This window comes from Hylaeus anthracinus, unplaced genomic scaffold (genome assembly GCF_026225885.1).
Source record: "Hylaeus anthracinus isolate JK02 unplaced genomic scaffold, UHH_iyHylAnth1.0_haploid 0, whole genome shotgun sequence".
Lineage (NCBI taxonomy): Eukaryota > Metazoa > Arthropoda > Insecta > Hymenoptera > Colletidae > Hylaeus > Hylaeus anthracinus.
In genome coordinates, this window is record NW_026533254.1 from 3,046,668 (window position 1) to 3,067,882 (window position 21,215).

The 21,215-nt window shown below is 38.2% G+C and overlaps 1 protein-coding gene across 1 annotated transcript; it reads right to left on the reverse strand.

The window, feature by feature from the left end:
• Positions 1 to 1,260: 1,260 nt before the first annotated feature.
• Positions 1,261 to 20,710, reverse strand: LOC128896254 (uncharacterized). Its single transcript, XM_054159486.1, has 13 exons — positions 19,024 to 20,710; positions 18,768 to 18,925; positions 15,717 to 15,989; positions 15,167 to 15,326; positions 10,078 to 10,786; positions 9,104 to 9,336; positions 8,617 to 8,805; positions 7,165 to 7,750; positions 5,938 to 6,011; positions 5,784 to 5,863; positions 5,219 to 5,456; positions 2,999 to 4,654; positions 1,261 to 2,049 (listed from the first exon to the last, which is right to left on the reverse strand). Exons 1-13 carry the CDS (start codon positions 19,982 to 19,984, stop codon positions 1,631 to 1,633), a joined length of 5,736 nt encoding a protein of 1,911 aa, XP_054015461.1. The 5' UTR covers positions 19,985 to 20,710; the 3' UTR covers positions 1,261 to 1,630.
• Between the last annotated feature and the right edge of the window lie 505 nt (positions 20,711 to 21,215).

A 21,215-nucleotide genomic window follows, 5' to 3' on the forward strand; every position in this document is an offset into this window, starting at 1 on the left:
CCAACGCCAGCTCATCGTTAAACATTAAAATTAGAATATAAATTTTGTAATTACTTTAAGGGAAATTATTATAAAGGAGAATCATTTCGGATTGCCATCCAGGAAGTAGGATGGTACGGAAAAGAATTTTCTTTTATAAAACGCGAGGGATACGTATTTCAGTATCTGGACCGACACCAGCTCGTCGTTATAAATCAAGAGTGTTCTGTAGGTATACCCTACCTTCTATTCTCCAGTGGCGTGGCAGCACAATGCAGCCCTGGCACACAATCGTACGCCAAACGAAAGCTCGCTGAACCGATTTGTTTGTTCGGCCGCTTCGTGATCGAATGAAATCCGCTTAATGTAATCGAAGGGTTTTCGCGTTTGTAGGAGGTTGCACGGGTTTGAAACCACGTCGTAGAGGGTCGTTCTCAACGTGGGTCAGGGGGGTTGAGAGAAAACCGGATGGGAAAGTTAAAAAAGGGGGTAAAGGGAAAAGAAAGGGGGGCAGAGTTCGACACGCGCGACACGAGCTTACTTCTCTCCACGCCACTTGAACCTACCCCAGGGGCATTAATTTCATTTAATCAAACAGCGGCTATACTTCTACCGACCCTCCGCTTGTTTACCCTTATTCTTCAACAGAATATTTAGGCCTACCTTTGAGTTTTTAAGAAGGAGAACGTTCTCACCGAAAAAAAGACATTGAAAACGACCGGGCACCGATAAGGGCGATTTTAGGTCCTACGCTCTTTTAGAAATTAATTTTGTGCCTTTATATTTAATCGATGGTAACTATAGTTTAAGTAAAAATATTTATTCGACATTTTAAATAATAATGAATCTACTATATTATATTAGGGAGTCCTTATTTCAATGATTTTTTAAATCTATGTTACGAACCTCCTAAATACCATGCAAATACATACAAAAATTCCTGCAAAATTTAAGCTCTTAATTTTAACATTAACAAATTAAAAAGAACAGAAAAGCGTTAACATTAACACGTGACCCAAACCTTCGAAAGTTTTAAATGGAAAATACATGTTATTATTTCAATGGGTTACTTTGTTTTTTATATCTCCGGTAAAAATTAATGAAATGATTTAAAATTTGACAGAGTTATTACTTATAGTAGTAGGAACTAAACAAAATTTCAATTTCATAATAATATATAATAATCTTCAAAAAAGAGAAGCACTGGGGGAAATACTCGAAATTTAAAATTGCAAGTAAGGCAGGATGTTTTACAATAATAAATATTACTGACAATGAGAGTGAAATTTATCGAGATCAACTATATTGTGTATAATAGTTAAATACACCTTTACACGTATTGTGAGTAAATGTTTCTAAAAATAAAATATGATACTTCCATTGCTTCGTCTCTCTCTCTCATCGTTGATGTTATTACAAATATTTTTGTATTTCATACGTGTTCCACGGATAGATATCGCGATGCTTCGAATACGTTTTTCCTATATAAATATTTCGACACTCTATATGTATTTTGTATATGAATATTTCGGATATTTCATGTGTATTTCATATAGAACTATTACGATACTGTAGGATCGTTAAAGGCTATAACAAACATCTGGTACAAACAAATCTATCTATTTTATTCGTACGATAAACGTAATGAGAATTACTCTTCTTTAGAAGCCCTGTCCACGTTGTTCAGCTTCGGAGCATCGGCAATATTATTAGCCTCCCAGCGCCTTTCGAAATCATTTCTAACATCGATCAACAAACTTTGTCTGCAAAGTCTGGAAACTGTGCTCATGTTCCCTTGCTCCTTGCCACATATCAGCCGCACGAACTTGAACTTGTTTACAATTTTCGTGAGCGGCCCTTTGGACTCCTGTTGATTAGAAATGGTTCTCGGAAGGGACTCGCATCCTCTGTTGGAGTCCGTGAGTCCTTCAAAGATATCAGGCTCGACGTTGATCATCCCAGCACTGGCAGACTTCACACGATCAGGTAGGGAGACAGCCAAACTCCTCGACAGCTCCTTCACGTTGTTCTCGTTCGCCAAGCTAACACCTTCCTCCTTCGTCCTCCCTCCTTTATTAACGTAACGAAATATAATGTATATCATTTATATTGGAATGTACAATAAATTGTATTTATACAATGAAATACAACCTATTTCATTAATAGAATAAAATAATTACAATCTGTTTCATATGTGCAATGAAATATCATTTCGTATACATACAATTTACTATAGTACATTTTATACATACATTTCATTTACGTAATGAAATAGAATTTATGTAATTTATGTAATGAAACATAATTAATTTCGTATATACAATATAATATAATCCATTTCATTTAGGCAATGAAATGCAACCAGTTTCATTAATAGAGTAAAATATACTAATTTTCATTTATGAAATGTAATATAATCCATTTCATTGGCACAGTAAAACATAACCAATTTCATTAACAGAATAAAATATAATTTATTCCATATGTGCAATGAAATATTATTTCATATGTACAATTTAGTATATTGTATTTCATTCATGTAATGAAATATAACCTAGGTCATTTATATAATAAAATATAATCTATTTCATGTATACAATGTAATACAATCTATTTCATTTACACAATGAAATGCAACCAATTTCATTAATAGAATAAAATAATTACAATCTGTTTTATGTGCAATGAAATATCATTTCATATACATACAATTTACTATAATATATTTCATTTATGTAATGAAATAGAATTTACGTAATTTATATAATGAAATATAATCAATTTCAATAATAATAGTAAGAAAAAAAATTCATTTCATTTGAACACTGAAGTATAATTTAATACATGTGTACAATGAAACATAATCGATTGCATGAAATAATCGATGTCTATCAAAAATCTTTTAAAAAATCAAACAAGAATGTAGAATTGTCAACATTACTTTGATTCTATACAAAAAATCGATATCTATTAAATATCAATAACAAAATTCCAAACGAAATATAAAATTTCTAGTTACTTAATTCATAACTGCTTGATGATTCCGTTGAAGAATTCGTCGCGCATTTCATCGAGCTTGTAGTTGAATTGAAGCCTGCGCTGGTAGACTTCTCACCATCTTTGTCCTTCATCGTTTCTTCTTTCGTTTCACTTCCATTGGATTCCATTTCCTCCAATTTCAACTTATAGTTCTTCCCATCCCTCAACTGATCATCTAGAATCTTCTCATAAAGATTGCCACAGGTTTTTCGAAACCCCTGCTCATTGGAAGACGCTTCCATCACGGAGTGACATAGAGGTCCACCTCGACGAGACAGGAAGTCCTCTTTGGCGCGACGTATCCTCAGAGCATGAGACTCCAACCCTGACTCTTCCGAAATGGTGTTAGTTCTACCGTCTCTCCTAGCCACCACATTGGACAAAATCTCCAGTTTGTGCATCAGGTCAGGCGAACGCGGATCGAACCTTGAACTTAACGCATTATCGTTCTTCTCATCCTGTTTGAGGCTGGAAGAGCTAACCGCGGACGGCACTCTGCTCTGCTGGTCCTCCAGGTCCACCTCCAAGGACACGCTGACTCGATGTTCCTTTCGACCCAGGGAATATTTAAACCTACCCTTTTCCTCCGCTCTACCGACACCTGACACTCTACTTGTCAACCGTTGATCCTCCTCCTCCTCCGCTAGAGACTGCTGGAACACGTTGCTCTCACTGGAGGACGATTTCCTTTTATTTTCCGAAGATTTGCGTCCCTGGAGGACTTGGTTCTCGATTCCTGGGCGTTCTTCGTTAATAGTTTCATCGGTTTTAGGTTCCTTTAAGTCGCGATCTTTGGAGGAGGGTCGAAGGGGCCAAGGAAGAGAGAAAGACATCCTCTGAAGCACGTCCTGGCGATTTATTTTTGGGGACGTCGACCTGGACTTGCTCTTGTTTCTCAATGGGTACACTTGATCATGCTCCGAGGAACTGCTCTCGGGTCTGCTGGCTGAATGATCTTCTGCTCTACGAAACGGTGAGAATATCATTCGTTTCGTTTTGATGAACACGTTCCTAGTGGGTGAGGATCGCTTTTTCGGGCTTGTTTCTTGATCGGTCGCTGGTGGATCGTGGCTGGGGCTCGACCGGTAATCGTTCTGGGCTGTGGGATTCTTGGATGCAGGTACGTCGGTAGGTGACTGGGACTTCTGGCCTTCCAGTTTCTCCGAGCAGCTGTTACTGGCGGTAGGTACCACTATTTTGTTCAGAGTCTCCTCGTTAACGATGATCCTCTCGACGCAACGCTCCTCGCGGTTAGGCGCGACTGTGAGGGAGGTTGTTTGGATCGTTGGTTCACGGTGATAGTCGCTGGTGCTGAGATCTTTAACACCTAGCTTCAACGAGGACGTGTTTCCAAATGTTTGATATTGTTGTCGTGAGTTTGGAAGCACAGATTCTGGAGTGGGGTGATTGGGAGCTTTCGCGTTGCAAACGTTTGGTTGTCCGTCGTTTGAACACTTGGTGGCTGGTGATTCGAATGATTCATAATCTGGTTCCTTTCTCGTTTTTGATAGATTGTAGTATAATCGATCGTAGGACTTGTCTCTGGATGAATTGTAGCGTTTATCGCCGTTTTCGATGTCATTCTCTTGGGTTGTGCGATGGGAACTCGTCTCGAACGAGGTGCACTTATTTTTATCTGAAAATGGTGAATTTTAGTAGTTACAATGTGTGATAGTTTTTACCTGGTAATATAATCAATTTCACTAATACTATGAAATATAATCCACTTCGTTTGTACACATATATAGATACAACTACTTCGATAACAGAATAAAACACGGTCTGTTTTATTTATTCAACGAAGCAGAAGATGTAAATTTTAATTCTCGTAAAGGCACTCTATCCAATCTCATGTTTATTTTACTGAATATAAATATAATCGTGTAATCAATTGGACTTTGCATCCCAATCCACTTGCAATTAAAAATCTACATTAATTTAGTTCCATGGAAAAATTAATGTTTAAGAAATCTATACGTAAATCCAATAAAAATATAGAATTTCTAATAATAATTTAATTCTATCAAAAAATCGATATCTATCAAAACCCTATAAAAAAAATCGAATAAAAATACAGAATTTCTAACAATGATTTTATCAAAAAATCACATCTAACAATAATTTCAATTCGTAACAAAATTGATGTCTATAAAAAATCTACAAATAAAATATCGAATAAAAATCTAATATTCTTAGTTACCTAATTTATAACTGGACGACGATTCCGTTGAAGTGTCCGCAGTGAATTTCTTCGAGCACGTCGCTGGATTTGTATCTGCCAAAAGGCAGCAACAAGGATCGACGACGTTTATAATCTCGTACTCATTTTCATGTTTCTTTTTAGGTTCGACGGAGTCCTTTTCGTGGTCGCTGCTTCCATCTCCTGCGGCCCTTTCGTCCTGGCGTTCTTCCTGGTTGCTCTTCTCGCTGGATAAGTCCTGGTTGTACCGACAGGTTGCTAATTTTGATTTCGCTACAGTAAAACTTATTTCTGAAGGAAATGTTTTTCTTTCGTTTTTTACTCTCTGTTCTCGGTCTCTCCCCGAAAAGCAAGTTTCGAGTGTTGCCAAAAACCGCGTGGAGACAAGAAAAAAAAAGACAAAAAAGAAAAGAGAAAGAAACAAAGCATCGTACTTCATTGGGAAAAATTTCACCGACGCGAAATCAAACAGATCCGATTGTTAGAAGCTAGGAAGACAAACGCGTTCCAGAAATAGTTATCGTTAACAGGAGCAGTATAATACGAAATTTATATAAAAATCTACCGTCGACTCTTTTGTGCTCGTAGCAAAAGCATAGTGATTTCCAAGATTCCCTCTATGTATAGTTTTGCTTTCGTCCGCTCCTAATGTGTAAAATAAGAAATTCTTCATTTGATTTCCGTTTATGATTTCAGGACACTTGCAGTCTCGAACTTACCATCGGCCTTGCGCTCGTCCATGGTCGTGTCGATCGCGTTTCCCTCGTCGAATATTATCGTGGAAATCTCTTCCCTGAAAACGTGCAAGTCTACGAAGGTATAGCTGCCTTTTTTCAACGTACAGGGGACGGACAAAAGAAAATTCAAAATTGGCATTTTGTATTAGGTGTAGAAATTAATTCTGTGCCTTACTGTTAGTCAATTATTTATAACGCTAGTTTAAACGAATGTGCTTACTAGTCATTTTGGAACATTAAATTATCATCCTTCTAACAAAGAAAGTTCGACAATTGATACACGCCGAAAAATTGTAATTCTTGCAGAAATAATGTTTATGGGAACCTAAGCACAGTCCTCTTTTCTATTTTGGTCCAAAAACGGTTTTTAGGGTGGAAACGTCCCTTCGAAATAATTCCTTTAAATAATTCTCATTCCATTAAAGAAAAATTCAATGGTCTTGAGATCTCGTAATACAGGGTGTTTGTTTTAAGTGAGTACTGTAGGATGTCTCGGAAGATGTTGTAGTTATTACAAATCTGTTCCTACAACAGTTGTTTGGTATGATGGGCTACATTATGTAATAATAATTGTTTTCTTGTGGGTGGAGTAATAGAGGAGATCCGGAGGTCAATCTAATTTTTTAAAATGGAATGCTATATTTTTTTTATACAAGAATATGGTAGAGTATCGAATATCTAAGTAAAAAAGTATTGATCCTTATTCACCCTAAACCTAATAGGTAACGAGTAATTTCACTTTATTACTTGAAAATTTTCTTAAAGGACTAATAAAGGTCAATTTTATTTAGAATTCGATACTCTACCATATTCTTGTATAAAAAGTAATTCCATTTAGAAAATTCAATTGACCTCCAGATCTCCTCTATTACTCCACCCACAAGAAATAAATTTTATTACATAATGTAGCCCATAATACCAAACAACTTTTGTAGGAACAGATTTTTAATAAATACAACATCTTCCGAGATATCCTGCTGTACTCACTTCAAATAAACATCCTGTATATCACCTTGAGACAGTTTTTTTTTATCTACGTTATATTTTTCTATGTCCCCGTATCAGAAAAGCAAGGTATTTTAGGTACAAAACTTAGAAGACTCACTCTCCGTATACTCTCAATTTGTGAAGTATAGCATTCTCTTTCCAATTCCTAACCTTTCAAACTTTCTTTAGTCCGCCATTTAATTACACTCGTGTTTCATATACCTCTCGACATCTGCACCCTCTTCGTCTACCATTTTCGTTGATGCCACCAACAGTTTGGATTTCTGGTTCAACTCCATCGAGCACAGCGAACTGTCCGAGTTAATAGAATCTTTGTCTAAATCTCGATCATAGTCGAAACTGTCACTTATAGAATACTTTTTCCTCCCTAGGGATCCGGAAGTGGACCAACATTCCGAGTCAGCGTCGTCCTGGCTGAAGCTATTGGTGTGATCGTTTCTAATTTTTCTCACTTGGACATGTTCTGTGGTTGGATTGTCTTCGCTGGAGCAACTGTTCCTCCTGTTCAGTCTTTTGGATTTTCTTTGTTTTCGATTCGAAGCTTCTTCGACTTCTACTAGGAACACTGGGGATGGTTCGTGGCTGGAGGTGACTGTGCCAAGGGGTACGGCGATGCTGGTTGTTTCACTGGCTGCAACCGAGTACACGGGTGTTTGGTGAGGTTGCACTCTCTCCAAGGGACTCGCAGTTTCCTCGATGACGTCCTCGATGTCGACTATCATAGCCTCTGGCTCGGAGTCGTCCATGACGATGTCCTCTGTTGCCTCGTCGGCCCGTTGGCGGTCGACTTGAAATTGGAAAAGAATTTTGAAAGGAATCAAAGGTGTCTTAAGCCGGCGACTGACTTGCAACAGAACATTGCAAGACCGTGCTCCACTGGTCTGTCGGTTTTTTGACGAACCTCTTTTATCGTCTACTTTTCACTGAATCAAGTAGGAAGCATTGAGAGAGAACTCAGCCGAGAGTTCGAAGCGAGCATTCGTGATTCCAAAAACGACCTTGTAATGTAACATTGGTGCCGAACAGTAAAATTCGTGCCGAGCAGTTACGTTACAGCGTTCTGTTGCAAGTCAATCACCGGCTTAAGGTAAGGTGATAAGTAGATTGCGGATGTTTATGCATATTCATATTTTTCTATAAACAGATGAAGAACAGAAAAGTAACTTAAAGTATGTTTCGTCTTCTAAATGTTGTAACATGTATTATATTTTCTATATTAAACATATTTAATATTTATGCATTTCTACACATCCTCGTATATTTTTGTATCTTTACATTTGTTATAAATGCATAAATGTCCGCAGATAAGTTTGTTTTCAATCGAAGTGAAGCAGAGAATTATCTTTTTTAAATAAGTAAATGATCAAATAAGAAAGCTAACAGCTTTAATAGTTTCTGAAAGAAAAAGCAAGCTGACCATAAAAAAGTGTAGCAGAACTTTTTCGTGAAAGAACAATTTCTAATTTCCAAACAAAAATTCTTTATGCATTATACCTGTCCTTTACTATTACATAAATTGTGGCTTTGTGATTTTGTATGCCTCTTCAATTGTAAGAAACTTATTTCAGTAATAATGAAAGGAAAAGTGTTAAATTTCACTTACGTATATCAAGATAGATTATCCTTTATTAGATGTTACTTATTGATACTCACTCGATATCGGTGAAGTGTTCATGCTATCGGAATTTTTCAGTGCATTAGCGAGGTAATCCAATGATTGCAAGCTGGTCGAACGACGTATGAAAGCTTCGTTCAAAATGGCCCCTGACGTCAGGCTGCCTGCAGATTTTGATCTCTTCAAAGGGCTTCCTTTGAACGATTCCCCTTCGTCGCATCCAATTTCTGAACAATTAATTGCTCGATTAACGTGACTCTTTCTTTCGAACGTTTTGCGAAATTGGTCAAATTTTATTTCGAAGAAAGAATACAAATTCCAGATTCATTCCCGAGAATGAAAACAGATGAATTCCTCAGCTTCTTATCCTGAACGGACTTATCCTGAATGAACCTTGATCTGTCCGTGAAACAAGAACTATTCAAGGATTCGCTTGTCTTTATTCCCATAATTATAAATAAACGAGAGATTTTTAATCTTTATTCAGAATAAAATTTGCCAAAGCTCGACGTAGAGTAATCTTACTCGTTGTAGTTGATATTGGTGCTTCGGTATTCGTTTCCGTTAAAAACGGATCATAAGCAGGCCCCAGGAGACGGAAGGTCGATGATCTTGGTGAAATTCCTCGATATCTTTCCCAGTCGTAGAGCTTTTGTGTGAATTCCCGCGAGATGCCTTCGAATCGATAAGAGCCAACGGATGTTCGAACCAGAACTTCGTTGGCGTACTTCAAACCTTGCGCTCCGTCGATGTACGATCTGAAAATCAAATAAGAACTATTAACATGGCCAGCAGTTTAGTATAACTTCTTGACAAGTCACAGTTGAGCTTCTATTATTTCAAGATTAGTTGTCTTTGTGAAATTATTTCACTTTAGATTGTTGTTTATTAATTTTGTCAGAGAGAACATTTCTGGTTATATCCTCTAAATACTTATCCTTTATACATTGGTCAGATTCTTCGATACTACTATGATGTCTTGTTTAATAATGCAATAAACATTTCTTTAGTTATTATATGGAATAGACACATTCGAACTTCTAGATAAATTGATGGAAGTTGAATGTTTTTGATAAGGTTTGAGACCTGTTCAAGAGTGTTCTTTTCAACATCTTCAACATCCCTTTGGTTATTAAATGGAGTACATACATAGATTGGAATTTCTAGATAAATAGATGAAAGTTCAATGTCTTAGATAAAGTTTGGGACCTCTTCAAGAGTGCCTCCTCAAACTTTTCAACATTTCTTTGATTATTACATGCAATAGATGGACCTTCTAGATAGATACGTGAAGGTTAAATATTTCATCGTAAGTTTAGAAACCCGTTGAAGAATGTCTCTTCAAATTAATAAGAAAGAATATATTACTCCCAATAATCCAAACTAAAGTTCCTTTGACTTCCAACATCACAATATTTACAATCCCACTATTTCAACCCCTAATTCATCTTGCACAAACCACAGTGTCCAAAACATCAGATTTCTTTCCTTCAGCCTACCTAGTGTCTCCATCGAAGCATTCGTCCAATTGCCGAGCGTTGCTCTCCCTTCTATCCTTGCTGAGGCCATTATCGAAACGCGATAACAACCTCTCCAAAGCCAAGAACTCGCTTTCGTCTATCCCCGACACTATCCCAAGTCGATTGGAGTTGGACCTCGTCGAAGTTTCAACATCGCGACTGCCAATTTCGTTAGCTCTCTTCCAGGCCTCCATTTTACGAACGAAATCCTCCGAAAGGTGAGGCCTTCCTCCGCTACCGATGCTTTCCCCGCTGCTATAATTGCCACGCGGACTATCCCGATTTCTGTAATCGGTCTTCGAGGGGGATCGCCAAAGCTGCCAATCGGTGAGACGACGTCGAGTGAATCTCTGTTGCTCGAACGGAGCGCTTCCCCTGCGTTCCTTTTTAGCTCGTTTCCACTCTTGCAGCTTCTTTCGAAATTCGGGCGCCAGTCTTTCCTCGGACAGCAAGCTTTCTCGAGGATTCAGTGAACCGGATGACGTCTCGCGAGTGTCTTTCGACGACACCCGAGACGACATGTTTTTTAAACGCTCCCACTCGACGAGCTTTCGGTGGAACTCGGCGCCCAGCTTTTCTTTAAGAGCACGGTAATCGCGACGAGTGTCCGTTTGAGGGTTTAGGTTTGCGGTTTGCTCGAGGTCGTCCACACTGCCACTGCAACTATAAGCTGCGTGGGCTTCTTGACCTGAAATATTTGAAAAACGATAGAGATATTATAGATAGAGCAGGGATAGACATAGGCCTGGTTATAAATGGAAATGTCTCACCGTTGGAAAGAGAAAACAATTCGCGGTACCCTATCTATTTCTATGCTTTTATTGAAACATTTGCGATTGGGAGATGTTTGACGTTTCTAGTACTGGCGCAAGTAATAAAATTCTGAAGATGGACATCGTAAAATTAGGGCGAAGATGAAAATTACAAAATATGTTTTGAAATATCAATGTTGCGCTGCACTTTACTTTGGCGGACCTATTTTTAAGGTGGAAAATTTTCAAGTTTCTTTTACACAATCCTGTAGATTTCGTCGAGAAAAATCCGGAAATGCTAGTTTTAAGGCGAGGAATCCACTAGTTCAGAAGTTATGAGCAGTTCAAAGTGGCATTTTACCGTATTTGACGTACAAGTTTTTTTTCCACTTGTAATAATTGCATAGATATACGGAGTCTGTTCATACTTTAACTCCACTATTCCATAACCACCTTTTTAACGTCGATATCATTAAAAATCCTATAGAGGTAGCGGACAATATATACATTATACAGAAAAAAACCTCCTTATTAATTTGTCATATTATTTGTCGAGTAAATTGATTTAAAAAAGTCAGGTTTCCAATACATTGATTTAGAAAGTCCTGTCCGTGAAAATATTCCTCCAGTACGTCGATTAAAGAATTTCTCGCTTATATTTGAATCACCCTCGCAGAACTATGCAACGAATTATCAACAGTGCACCCAGTCCCGCAACAGCGTAAGCTGAAGAGGAAGCCGAATTTAGAAGAGCATCATCGACTCGTGCGTTTGCAGTTCCGCGAAGAACATATGCAATGGGGTCAAGAATGGAAGACTATCGTATTTTCCAATGAGATAAAGTTTAAGTTCGGATGTCCCTGATGATCCGATGCTCCATATTCATGTATCACGTATCATATCAAGGGATGATAGATTTAGAGCAGGATAAAGAACCGCGGAGCGTGTTACATTTTCGCGAGAATATCGTGACTCTGTCAACCGATATTAATTAAAAGAACTGCGGAGACATCTAGTAGTTCAAAAAGTTTTGCGTCTTTCAAAGAGGCGCTTTGTGACGCACTTTGAGAGTATTTATTCTCGCTCATGGCTATTTAACCGTGTCCAATCTTGTGTGCCCATGAGTTTTGTATTTTTAGTCATCCGAAGAACGGTTCGAACAAACCAGTCAATGTTTTGAATACCTAACAATGAACATTGACGGGGCGCACGTGGGACCATTGTGCGCTTTTAGCAGAGGTGTAAATGCTGCTCAAGTAACAGTGAAAATATTTGTTTGCGGACCGGATGTTGGGAAATTGGGAAACTGACTGTGGCGGTCTTCAAGATTTCACGATGGTGGGAACTTTGATCTCAAAGCCTGGCAATTCTCGGGATAAATGAGAGAATTACACGTTATCAAGTCCTGAAGGTAATTACCAAAAGGTCTTCTCAATTTTTACGAGACAAATATTATTATTATTATTAAAATGTATCCATAACATTTTCTTTTAGTTGCAGATTTTCAACTCAGATATTTAATCATATTTGCAGAAATGAACGAGTTCTCTAATTGTATCTGAAGAGTATCACAATAGGGTCGAAACAGTTACTGACAAGGAGGGAAACTACATTGGTAATGGAATTTAATTAAATTATATAACATGTATGGTCAGTATAAGAAGTATTTGTACGGCAACCAATTTAAAATAAAATTAATAAGAAAAGAAATAAGAGGTTAACGTTATAAATAGTAAATTTTAATTCACGCAAATTTTACTCTAAAAATATGTAGAAATGTTGGTTAATTATTTCTTCCCCTAAAATTGATTAACCCTTTCCACTCGAGGCCTTTTTTTCTGGCATCTACCAACAACTCGAGACTTATTACATTGACTTAACGAGACTTAAACTATTTTGGTTATTTAATATATTCTTGTATGTGCATAATAATAACTAGAATATATTAAATAACCAAAATAGTGTTACAGAATGGTTAATATTAGTTTCAATTTTTAGAAAAAACAAATTGAGGATCACTGATTATCTGTTATCCCTCGTATAAAGGCTCGGTCTATATTATCATATGTCTATGTAAGGATGTTATTCGCTCGCACCCTGTATATTAAAAATACTATAGTTACCAAATTTGCCTATCGCGGTCCAAATCGATAAGTCGATTAATTCTTATTCGTATCGTTTATTTGGCATGTTCGCTTCAAAATTTGTCGTTCCCTCGACTCGAAGAATTGGTAATATCGTTTCCAGGCTCCTCTCGCGCAATCATACCAATGGCAAAGTGTCAGGTAAAAAATTCCAAGCTGTCAAGGAAGCGATAACATCATCGAAATGCAAGGAATATAAAGACAAACTCGTCCAATGTCCGAAACCATCCCACGCGTTCCTGTGTTGCAAAACGCTGTTCCCAAAACCTGCGCCAAAAGTGAGAAATCTAATTCGTGTTTCATCGTATCATTCCATCTTCCTCTGTTGCGTTGAATTGAAGGACGAACCAATGGCCTAAATTCTCAAAAATATATCCGATGTTGTTTGCCGTGGTGAATTCGAATAAATAAATATTTTGTGGATGACTTAACTATGAGAAATAAATTAACTCTGCGACATTGTAACCTAACGATATCTTGTTTTTTTTTGGAAATTACGTTACGTAAGCGTTAAATATATTAAATTTCATTTTTATTTAAACAATTCATGATGATTTCGCGCACAGTATTAAAATTCTAACGGAAGAAGTAAATGTCAAATGGCGTAACAATGTCGTAGAATTAATTCAGAACTCAAGGTTAAATCTCTTCAAACTCCATTTTTCAAGAATATTGACTCGCACCGTAACACGATATATGACTCAATCATTGCAAGACAAACTAATTAATTCACTTTCATTAATTCCAGTGTAAAGCAGAAGCTGTCGTAGAAAGTTATGAAAAGATATGCAAGAACCTAGCGAATCGAGCAGACTCGATGTTGAAGGAAGTTCGAAATGGTTCGAAGTCTGTTTTAGACGAGCTCAACGAGGCTGTGGAAATAGCCAAAAATACCGAAAAGGCGCATCTGCAAGAATTTCGTCAAGGCATCGAGAAGAAACTTGCAGAATTGAGCATTTTGGATCCTTCTTTCGTTTCTTTGCAACGAAAGTCTGCGATGTTCCTCAATTATGAAGCTTTACAAGATTTTCAGAGGCTGCAGTGCAACATTGGTCCAAAAATTGCGAGGGTTAAGGAGATGCTGAACCAACTGGAACGCGATCTCCAGATCTGCATCGACAGCGCTGAATCTTTGATGTCTTCCTGTCGCAAGTGTGAGAACCATCAGACGTTGGCCAAATTCTCCCAAGAGAACGGCGATTATGCGAGGGATATACTAGACGTGGCGTTTGAGAACGCTCGTGTCAGGTTAAAGAAAATCGAGACGTACGCACGCGATATTTTAGCATATCAAAATTCAATGGCGGTGGAAGTTACGAAAACGCACCGTGAGAAAAATAAAGCGTTCTTGGAACACTTGGACAAATGCATCCACGCTGCTAAAAACATGAATCGAAAGTGGCGACTGTGATTGATCCTGGTAGCAATTAGGAAGTATTGTACTATTATTCGTGCGCGAGTGTTGTTAATTCTAACTTTGTATTCTTTCGGACGGTACAGGTTTAACGTGAAGTATGCGAAATAAAAGTAATTTAAAGGGTCTGAATGCCAAGCGAGAAAAAATAAAAATTATTTAGTAACTAATTGGCAAGTAAAGACGTGAAGTTCACGTCGTGAACTATGCATAATGAAAATAACTTCAAGTGACTAAATGACAATTAAAAAAGAAGATTATCGAAAATAAAAAGAAGTTTAGGAGATTAAATGGCAGTTAAAGATTATCAAAAAGAAAAATTATTTCAAGCGTCTAAATGGCAAGTAAACTAATAGATAATAGAATAAATTAAATGCATTTCTACAAATATAGATTAACAAAATGTATAAATTTACTTATTTTAAAAAATTGATAAAAGCAAGTTTTAGATTAATACCATATGTAGCCTAAACAAATACCATTACAGAACGTTAGAACAATAAGCGAAATCGATGCGCTCATTTTATTGTTTTCCTGTAATGGTTGCTCCAAAAAAGTACTTTTTAATATTTGTTTACTTTATACAACAGTTTGAAACAGACATTTTTAGAAAAATTCCAAACCTTGATTAAAAAAAAATAAAGAGATAAAACGATGGATGATATCGAAGCAATAATGAATTAGCTTCAAAAGGATAATGAATGAGAGTCAAGACTACCAAATAGGGAGGATAATAAATAAAAGGTTTTTTAATTTACCGTCTTGGTGGTCAAACATTTGCCTGGAGAAAACCCTGATAGGACTCGGTGGCACGCTGAGGGAAGAGTTCGTCAGGAAGGCTCGCCTAACCTTGTTCCACTTGGAGTCTTGTCTCTGCATTTTCGACGATAGGCTCATGAATTCTTCGTCGTTTGATTGCTACAATAAAATCAAACAACATTTTTATTTTCAATATTACCTGTAATTAAAAAGAGAATGTGATCGAGGAGTTAATTGATTTAATTAATTTTCACATGAAACCTTAACCCTTTGCGGTCGTATGTCTACTCTCAGCCACCAAAGCCTTTTTACCGTTCCGGTCGTATGTCTGCTCTCAGCCACCGCAACAAGAAACCATCTGAATTAATTCCGACCAGTACGAGACCCATGACCAACTTTAATACGTCCGACAAGGGTTAATTGTATGTACCCTTAGAAAACTGGGAAGGTGAGGGGTATACGAATAGGTCAAGTTCGAGAGACATTGTTATGTCATCCAAGTAATTTAAATTCGTAATCAACTACATAGAAAATGGAAATAGTGTTAACCTGTCGTTTGAAGCCTTTACTGGTAAAGAGTTCTCTATGTATTTTCTTTGGTTGCGGGGAATTCCCGCCAGAAGTGTGCGCACTGGACGGAAGCGGCGAGTAAGACTCTGGAGAGGACATGCACCTCATTTCTTCCTCGTTTGAAGGTATCGTTATCGTTAGGGATGGAGTAGGTCTTTTCAATGTTTGCTCTGGTTCGTCCATTCCGTCCAGAGAATTCACCGTCTGACTCTTCTCCGATGTGATTCGAATCAACGGTGTTTCTTGGCTGACCTAATAATTCCAAATAGAATTTCGATTACAGATCGATTCATAAATAAGCGATTCTACAGGATGTTTCTTATATAGATTCATTGTAGATGAATTCTTGGAAGATTGATATTGTAATGTAATAAAATGACAAGTAAGTATTTCTACTTAGTCTACAGTTATAAATAGTTGATATTAAAGGCATAGAATTAATTTCTACACATTCTTTTGAAGCAATTACATATAAAATACACCGTGCAGAACATGTTGAAATAAAAATGAAAATTACTTCTGAAGAAATATATAAAGATTGTAGATAAATATGCAATGTAAAATATATTGAAGTAAAAATTTTAGTAGTTTTCTATAACTGTACGTGTGTACGTAAAATACAGATTAAAACACATTCCTAATTTCTATTTCTAATATAAATTCTCTAATATAAATTCTGTTTAAATAACAATGTTTTAGATCAGCTATTCGCGCGTCCGCGCATGTACGCGCTCGCCCAGGAAAAATACACACCGATTCACGCTCGCTGCTTGAAAACGACCTGGGAATCTATAGGCCAGGCAGTACGAGATCATTGGCCCAATCTATGAAAACTAGATGACAATGACCTCCCTCTACCTGCGCTAAATTGTTTTGCAGGTTCCTAGGTCATTTTCCAACAATAATTGTGCTTTGGTGAGTGTTTCTTCTGTACATGTTGTGGCCGCGCGAACAGCTGACAGGGATTCAAACTGCTCGCGCCGGAAGTCACATCTGTAAATTTGCTTACACTTGTAAAACTGTTTATATCTCGCTAACGAGGCCATAGTTCGCAAATTGGTAAAGAACTGTTCTATTCGCACGTGTCAGGACCTTATCCACCAAAAATGGCTACATATTAAAAAATACCTTGTATACAGTGATCCATGAAAGTATTCCAACACTCCGTGAAAGATTCGACACTTAAAAAATGCGAGTTACATTACGTATTCTAAAATATTGTTATCTAAACAAGTTTAAAAGTTCATATATTACAACATTGAAATTTAGGTGAGAATTTATATAAGAAATAGAAATTAGGAATGTGTTTTAAGTTGTATTTTACGTACACACGTACAGTTATAGAAAACTACTAAAATTTTTATTTCAATATATCTTACATTGCATATTTATCTTTATATAATTCTTCAGAAATAATTATTTTTATTTCAACATGTTTTGCACAGTGTATTTTATATGTAATTGCTTCAAAGGAATGTGTAGAAATTAATTCTATGCCTTTAAATTCAACTATTTATAACTATGGTTTAAGAAGAAATACTTGTCATTTTGTTACGTTAAAATAGCAATCTTGCAAGAATTCACCTACAATGAATCTATATAGGCAGATAACCTAAGTCTTAACCTGATGGCCATTAGAATATACATTTATATTAGTTAAAAAATGTTGCTTATTGTTGTTATTTTTAAGAGATTACAAGTGTACTTGATAATTATAATAATTGAAAGACTATAATTATAAGCAAAATTTCATGGCTACTAAAGTTCGTGTAGATGTACTGTAATTTCCATCAGGTTAAGAACTTAGAAGGTTGGCATTTTAGTGTACCAAAATAACGAAAAGTATCTTTTACGCCTAATTCATGGAAACATAATACGATTTCATGTATAAGTGCTATCTTGAATTTCAAATAATGTAATATCTCTCTGATGAAGGCACTAATTTTCAATATTTTCGATTAATGTTTATAAATCTTGGTCTCTTATTGTCCCACAAATTTAACTTTTGAATATTTCCATTCAATATTAATGCAGGGTGATCTATATAACTTTTTCCATCAGTTTTTATTGCTATCTATCAATCTTTCTCTCCCACTGTTCATAATTTTTAGAACGATCGAAACATACTTCGATCGAGTATTAATAATTCTAACTATAGTTCTTTCACGATACAATTGATTTACATGAATCACAACGTTAAAATGTAATTTTACCACTATTTGGTTTGATGATGAAGTGTTTCAAACAAATATAAACAATAGACGGGACAAAAATAGTTGGAATCGAAGCAGAGTGTAGGCCAGCTACTAATTACATACATCCATACTGTACGAACGATCGAAAAAATTCACTAGGCGTGGCAGTAGTGCGCGTGTATAGTTGAGGATATTTTTAAATCGCCACTCGCACATTCATATATCATGAGATACGAAGGACCCTATTAATTTTCTCGCGTCTAGCGTTGATCGGGCACATCTCGACAAAGTAAGTTGTTTAAAAAAAATAATGTCCACTTTAAAGTTGCCGAAATAACTTTCTCGAAAATACGCCATTAGACAATATTATCTGTTTTAGAACTTATTATTAAACGCGTCTTTTGGTTGAGTTTAGCTAACTAACAATTCTTTTGATTATAAAAATTAAAATTAATTCTGAAGTATTATATAAAAATTGTAGATAAATATGCAATGCAAAATATACTGGAATAAAAATTACAATTTTGCAACTACACGTGCGTACGTTAAATACAGATTAAATTACATGTTATACGCCAAAAAATGAATGACTTGAAAGTTAATTGATTAATTTATAAAGTCATGCGATACAAGGGAATGCGGTTATCAAGGAATACAATCGATTAACTCATAATTTCGATAGGAAGGGGATCCGTGCCCACCATATTACATTTAAAAAATTCTTACTGAAACGGTTTATCAGAAATACTAAAAAAGTTAATATTTTGTGAAAGCATTCCTTTTTACGAAAGCATCGCATTTTAAATTGAACCACAATCAACAAAAGCTCCTTCACCTCGTTAATTCGGCTCATGTCGTTGACTCGTTCCGTATCCATAGCAATCATATCGCCATCGAGAGACTGGCTACGTCGACTCATACACTGCTCTTTCTTATCCTCTTTAGCTTTCGAAGACGGATACTCAAAATGATTCGAAGCACTTTTAGGGGAACCTGGAAAGATACTTTGGTTAACCAAACCGGTCCATTACCCTAACAAACAAACAATTGAGAGCACCCCAACAGTGCCAAGATCAACATAGATTTCGTACAGTCGTAGGATCGTTCGTTGGACAAAGATGCCGAGGATGTTCGATCGTAGAAGCCAGTCGAGTCCGGAATGATATCAGTGCAAGAAGAGGCGCTGGTGCTGGTCAGGTTGCCATCGTTGTCTGGAATTCGCAGATACTTGGGCGTCGGAGACAACGGCGTCATCGGTGTCGTCATGGTCGTCGAAGCGTCCTCCACGAGATCGTTCGTGCACGCTCTTTCCCATTTAAAAGCAGCCTTAACTCTAGTCCATTTGGACACCTTCGGCCCACCCTTCGAAACCTCATCTCCAAACGTCTGCTTCTCAACGTCAACCTTATTCCTCGTTCTTCTCGACGGAGGAGAACGCATGTTCCGCCTTTGAAACTGCGGATCCCTGCAATTGGACAACATGGCGTCCAACAAGGACTCGGCGAATCCCGTGTCCTCGTCGCAGAAGTCACTCTCAGGCACGGCGTCCCTCGCGAAAGCGTCCTCCAGGATGCGATCAGCGTTTCGCAGGACTTTGAGCTTCTCGAGGTTCCTCACTCGCTTGAAGAACTTGGTGCTGCGATACTTCAACTCGAGGATCTGCTCCGTGAGAGCGTAGAGACGATTCAGGTGATCGAAGGACTCCTCCAAGCAGAGATTGGAAACTGCCATCGTGGACGCCGTGGAATTCCTCGAAGGACACTCCGAGGTTTGGCCCTCGAAAGGCGTCCCTAAATCCGTCAAGTACGCCAGTATGTCCTCGTCCTCCTCGAGGCTGCGCGTCTGCGTCATTTCCGGCTGGCTGCGACCGAGGGCTCCTCCTTGCGTTTGACACCAAGGATTCCTCCACGGATCCGGCGGAGGCGTGGGTAGGTGGCTATCGTCCACCTTCTCTTTCGTCCTGGTCGCCATCTTTCGCTCTCGACGAACCTGTCGGTCGATCTTTCTCTCCAGCTCCTGCCTGACGCGGTCGACTTTCTCCTCGTCAGCCATCGCGCGCTCTTACACTCTTTCATTCACCAGTTTGTCGATCGGGGCCAATACTCTCGGTGTATCGAAGTAATCTAATTTTAGAGTAACTTTTACCGTGGAAATCATAGGCGTAATACGCGCTGGCCCAGTCGCTGCGCGGAGATTCCTCCTCGATGACGACTGCCAGGAATTTCACTCGGGAACGTTTCGCGTGTGGGTCATCCCAGACCTGCGACGCTTGTTTTGCTCATCAGGAACCGTTGGTACGGAGACAACGCCCTCAGTTTTCGAATCCAATCCCTCTGAATCCAGGCAAACTGCGAACGACACCGAGGAACTCGTCGCAGCACTTTCTCATCGTCGATCTCGGTTCACCTTTCGACGCTACGCGAAAACTGGCGAATACTGAGCTTCCTCGACAGTGGTTCGGTAACGACACTTGTACTGTTAACGTGATCGCGTGTGAGGATGTCGGTAGCGGATTCTATGGCGAATATCTCAGCGATTCGCGCGCGGAATGCATTTTTCACGGCCGGCGACTCCGAGGGAGAGTCGCGGAAGAAGTGGTCCGAAATCGTTTCGGCGTCCTCGCGTGATTATTTTCGGTGGCCAGCATTCGGCATTCGTATTTACGACGAATACGAGAGCGTTATTCGTGAGGCGTTCCACGGCCCGAAGAGCATGCGCGAGTACGTTCGCCGACAGCCGAATGGAGGAGCCGGACGGTCTTCCTGTTCTCGTCGAAAATAGACGGCGAGCAAACGAGGCAGCCTTACCCTCGCGAATGGTCGCTCGGACTCGTATTTATACGCGTAGGAAGTTGAGAGTCGGAACGGTTCGACCCTGCTGAGACTGCTTTGCGCAACGACGCGTTCGGAATCTGTGCAGAATTGCACGAAACTAAGCGCCTCTTCTATTGAGAAATCTACGGATGATTAATGGACTGGGGTGAAGAGGGAGGTCGAGATCTACGCGACAGAGCAAGAAAACGTTGATGGTAGGGATGGTTGGGAATTGTTTTGTGGAATTAACTATTTGCAGATATTGATAGAGTTGATGAGGATTTCGTACCTTAGAGATCTCAGAACATTAACCCTTTAGGAACGAATGAGTCTTACACGTCCCATGATTTTCGAGATCTAAAATAGCACTAATCGATCAATTAGGGATTTATGTTAGTGGAGTTCCCTTAAAGTGGTTATTCCGTGGATTTATTTAATGGTGAATTTGAACAAAACTTCACTTGATTGTT

Coding starts and splice junctions, on each gene's coding strand:
- LOC128896254 (XM_054159486.1), bottom strand. CDS start 19,984: ATGGCTGACGAGGAGAAAGTCGACCGCGTCAGGCAGGAGCTGGAGAGA. Junction 9,337..10,077: donor TGCTTCGATGGAGACACTAG/GTAGGCTGAAGG, acceptor TTTGATTTTCAG/ATCGTACATCGACGGAGCGC. Junction 4,655..5,218: donor GTCGTCCAGTTATAAATTAG/GTAACTAAGAAT, acceptor CACCATTTTCAG/ATAAAAATAAGTGCACCTCG.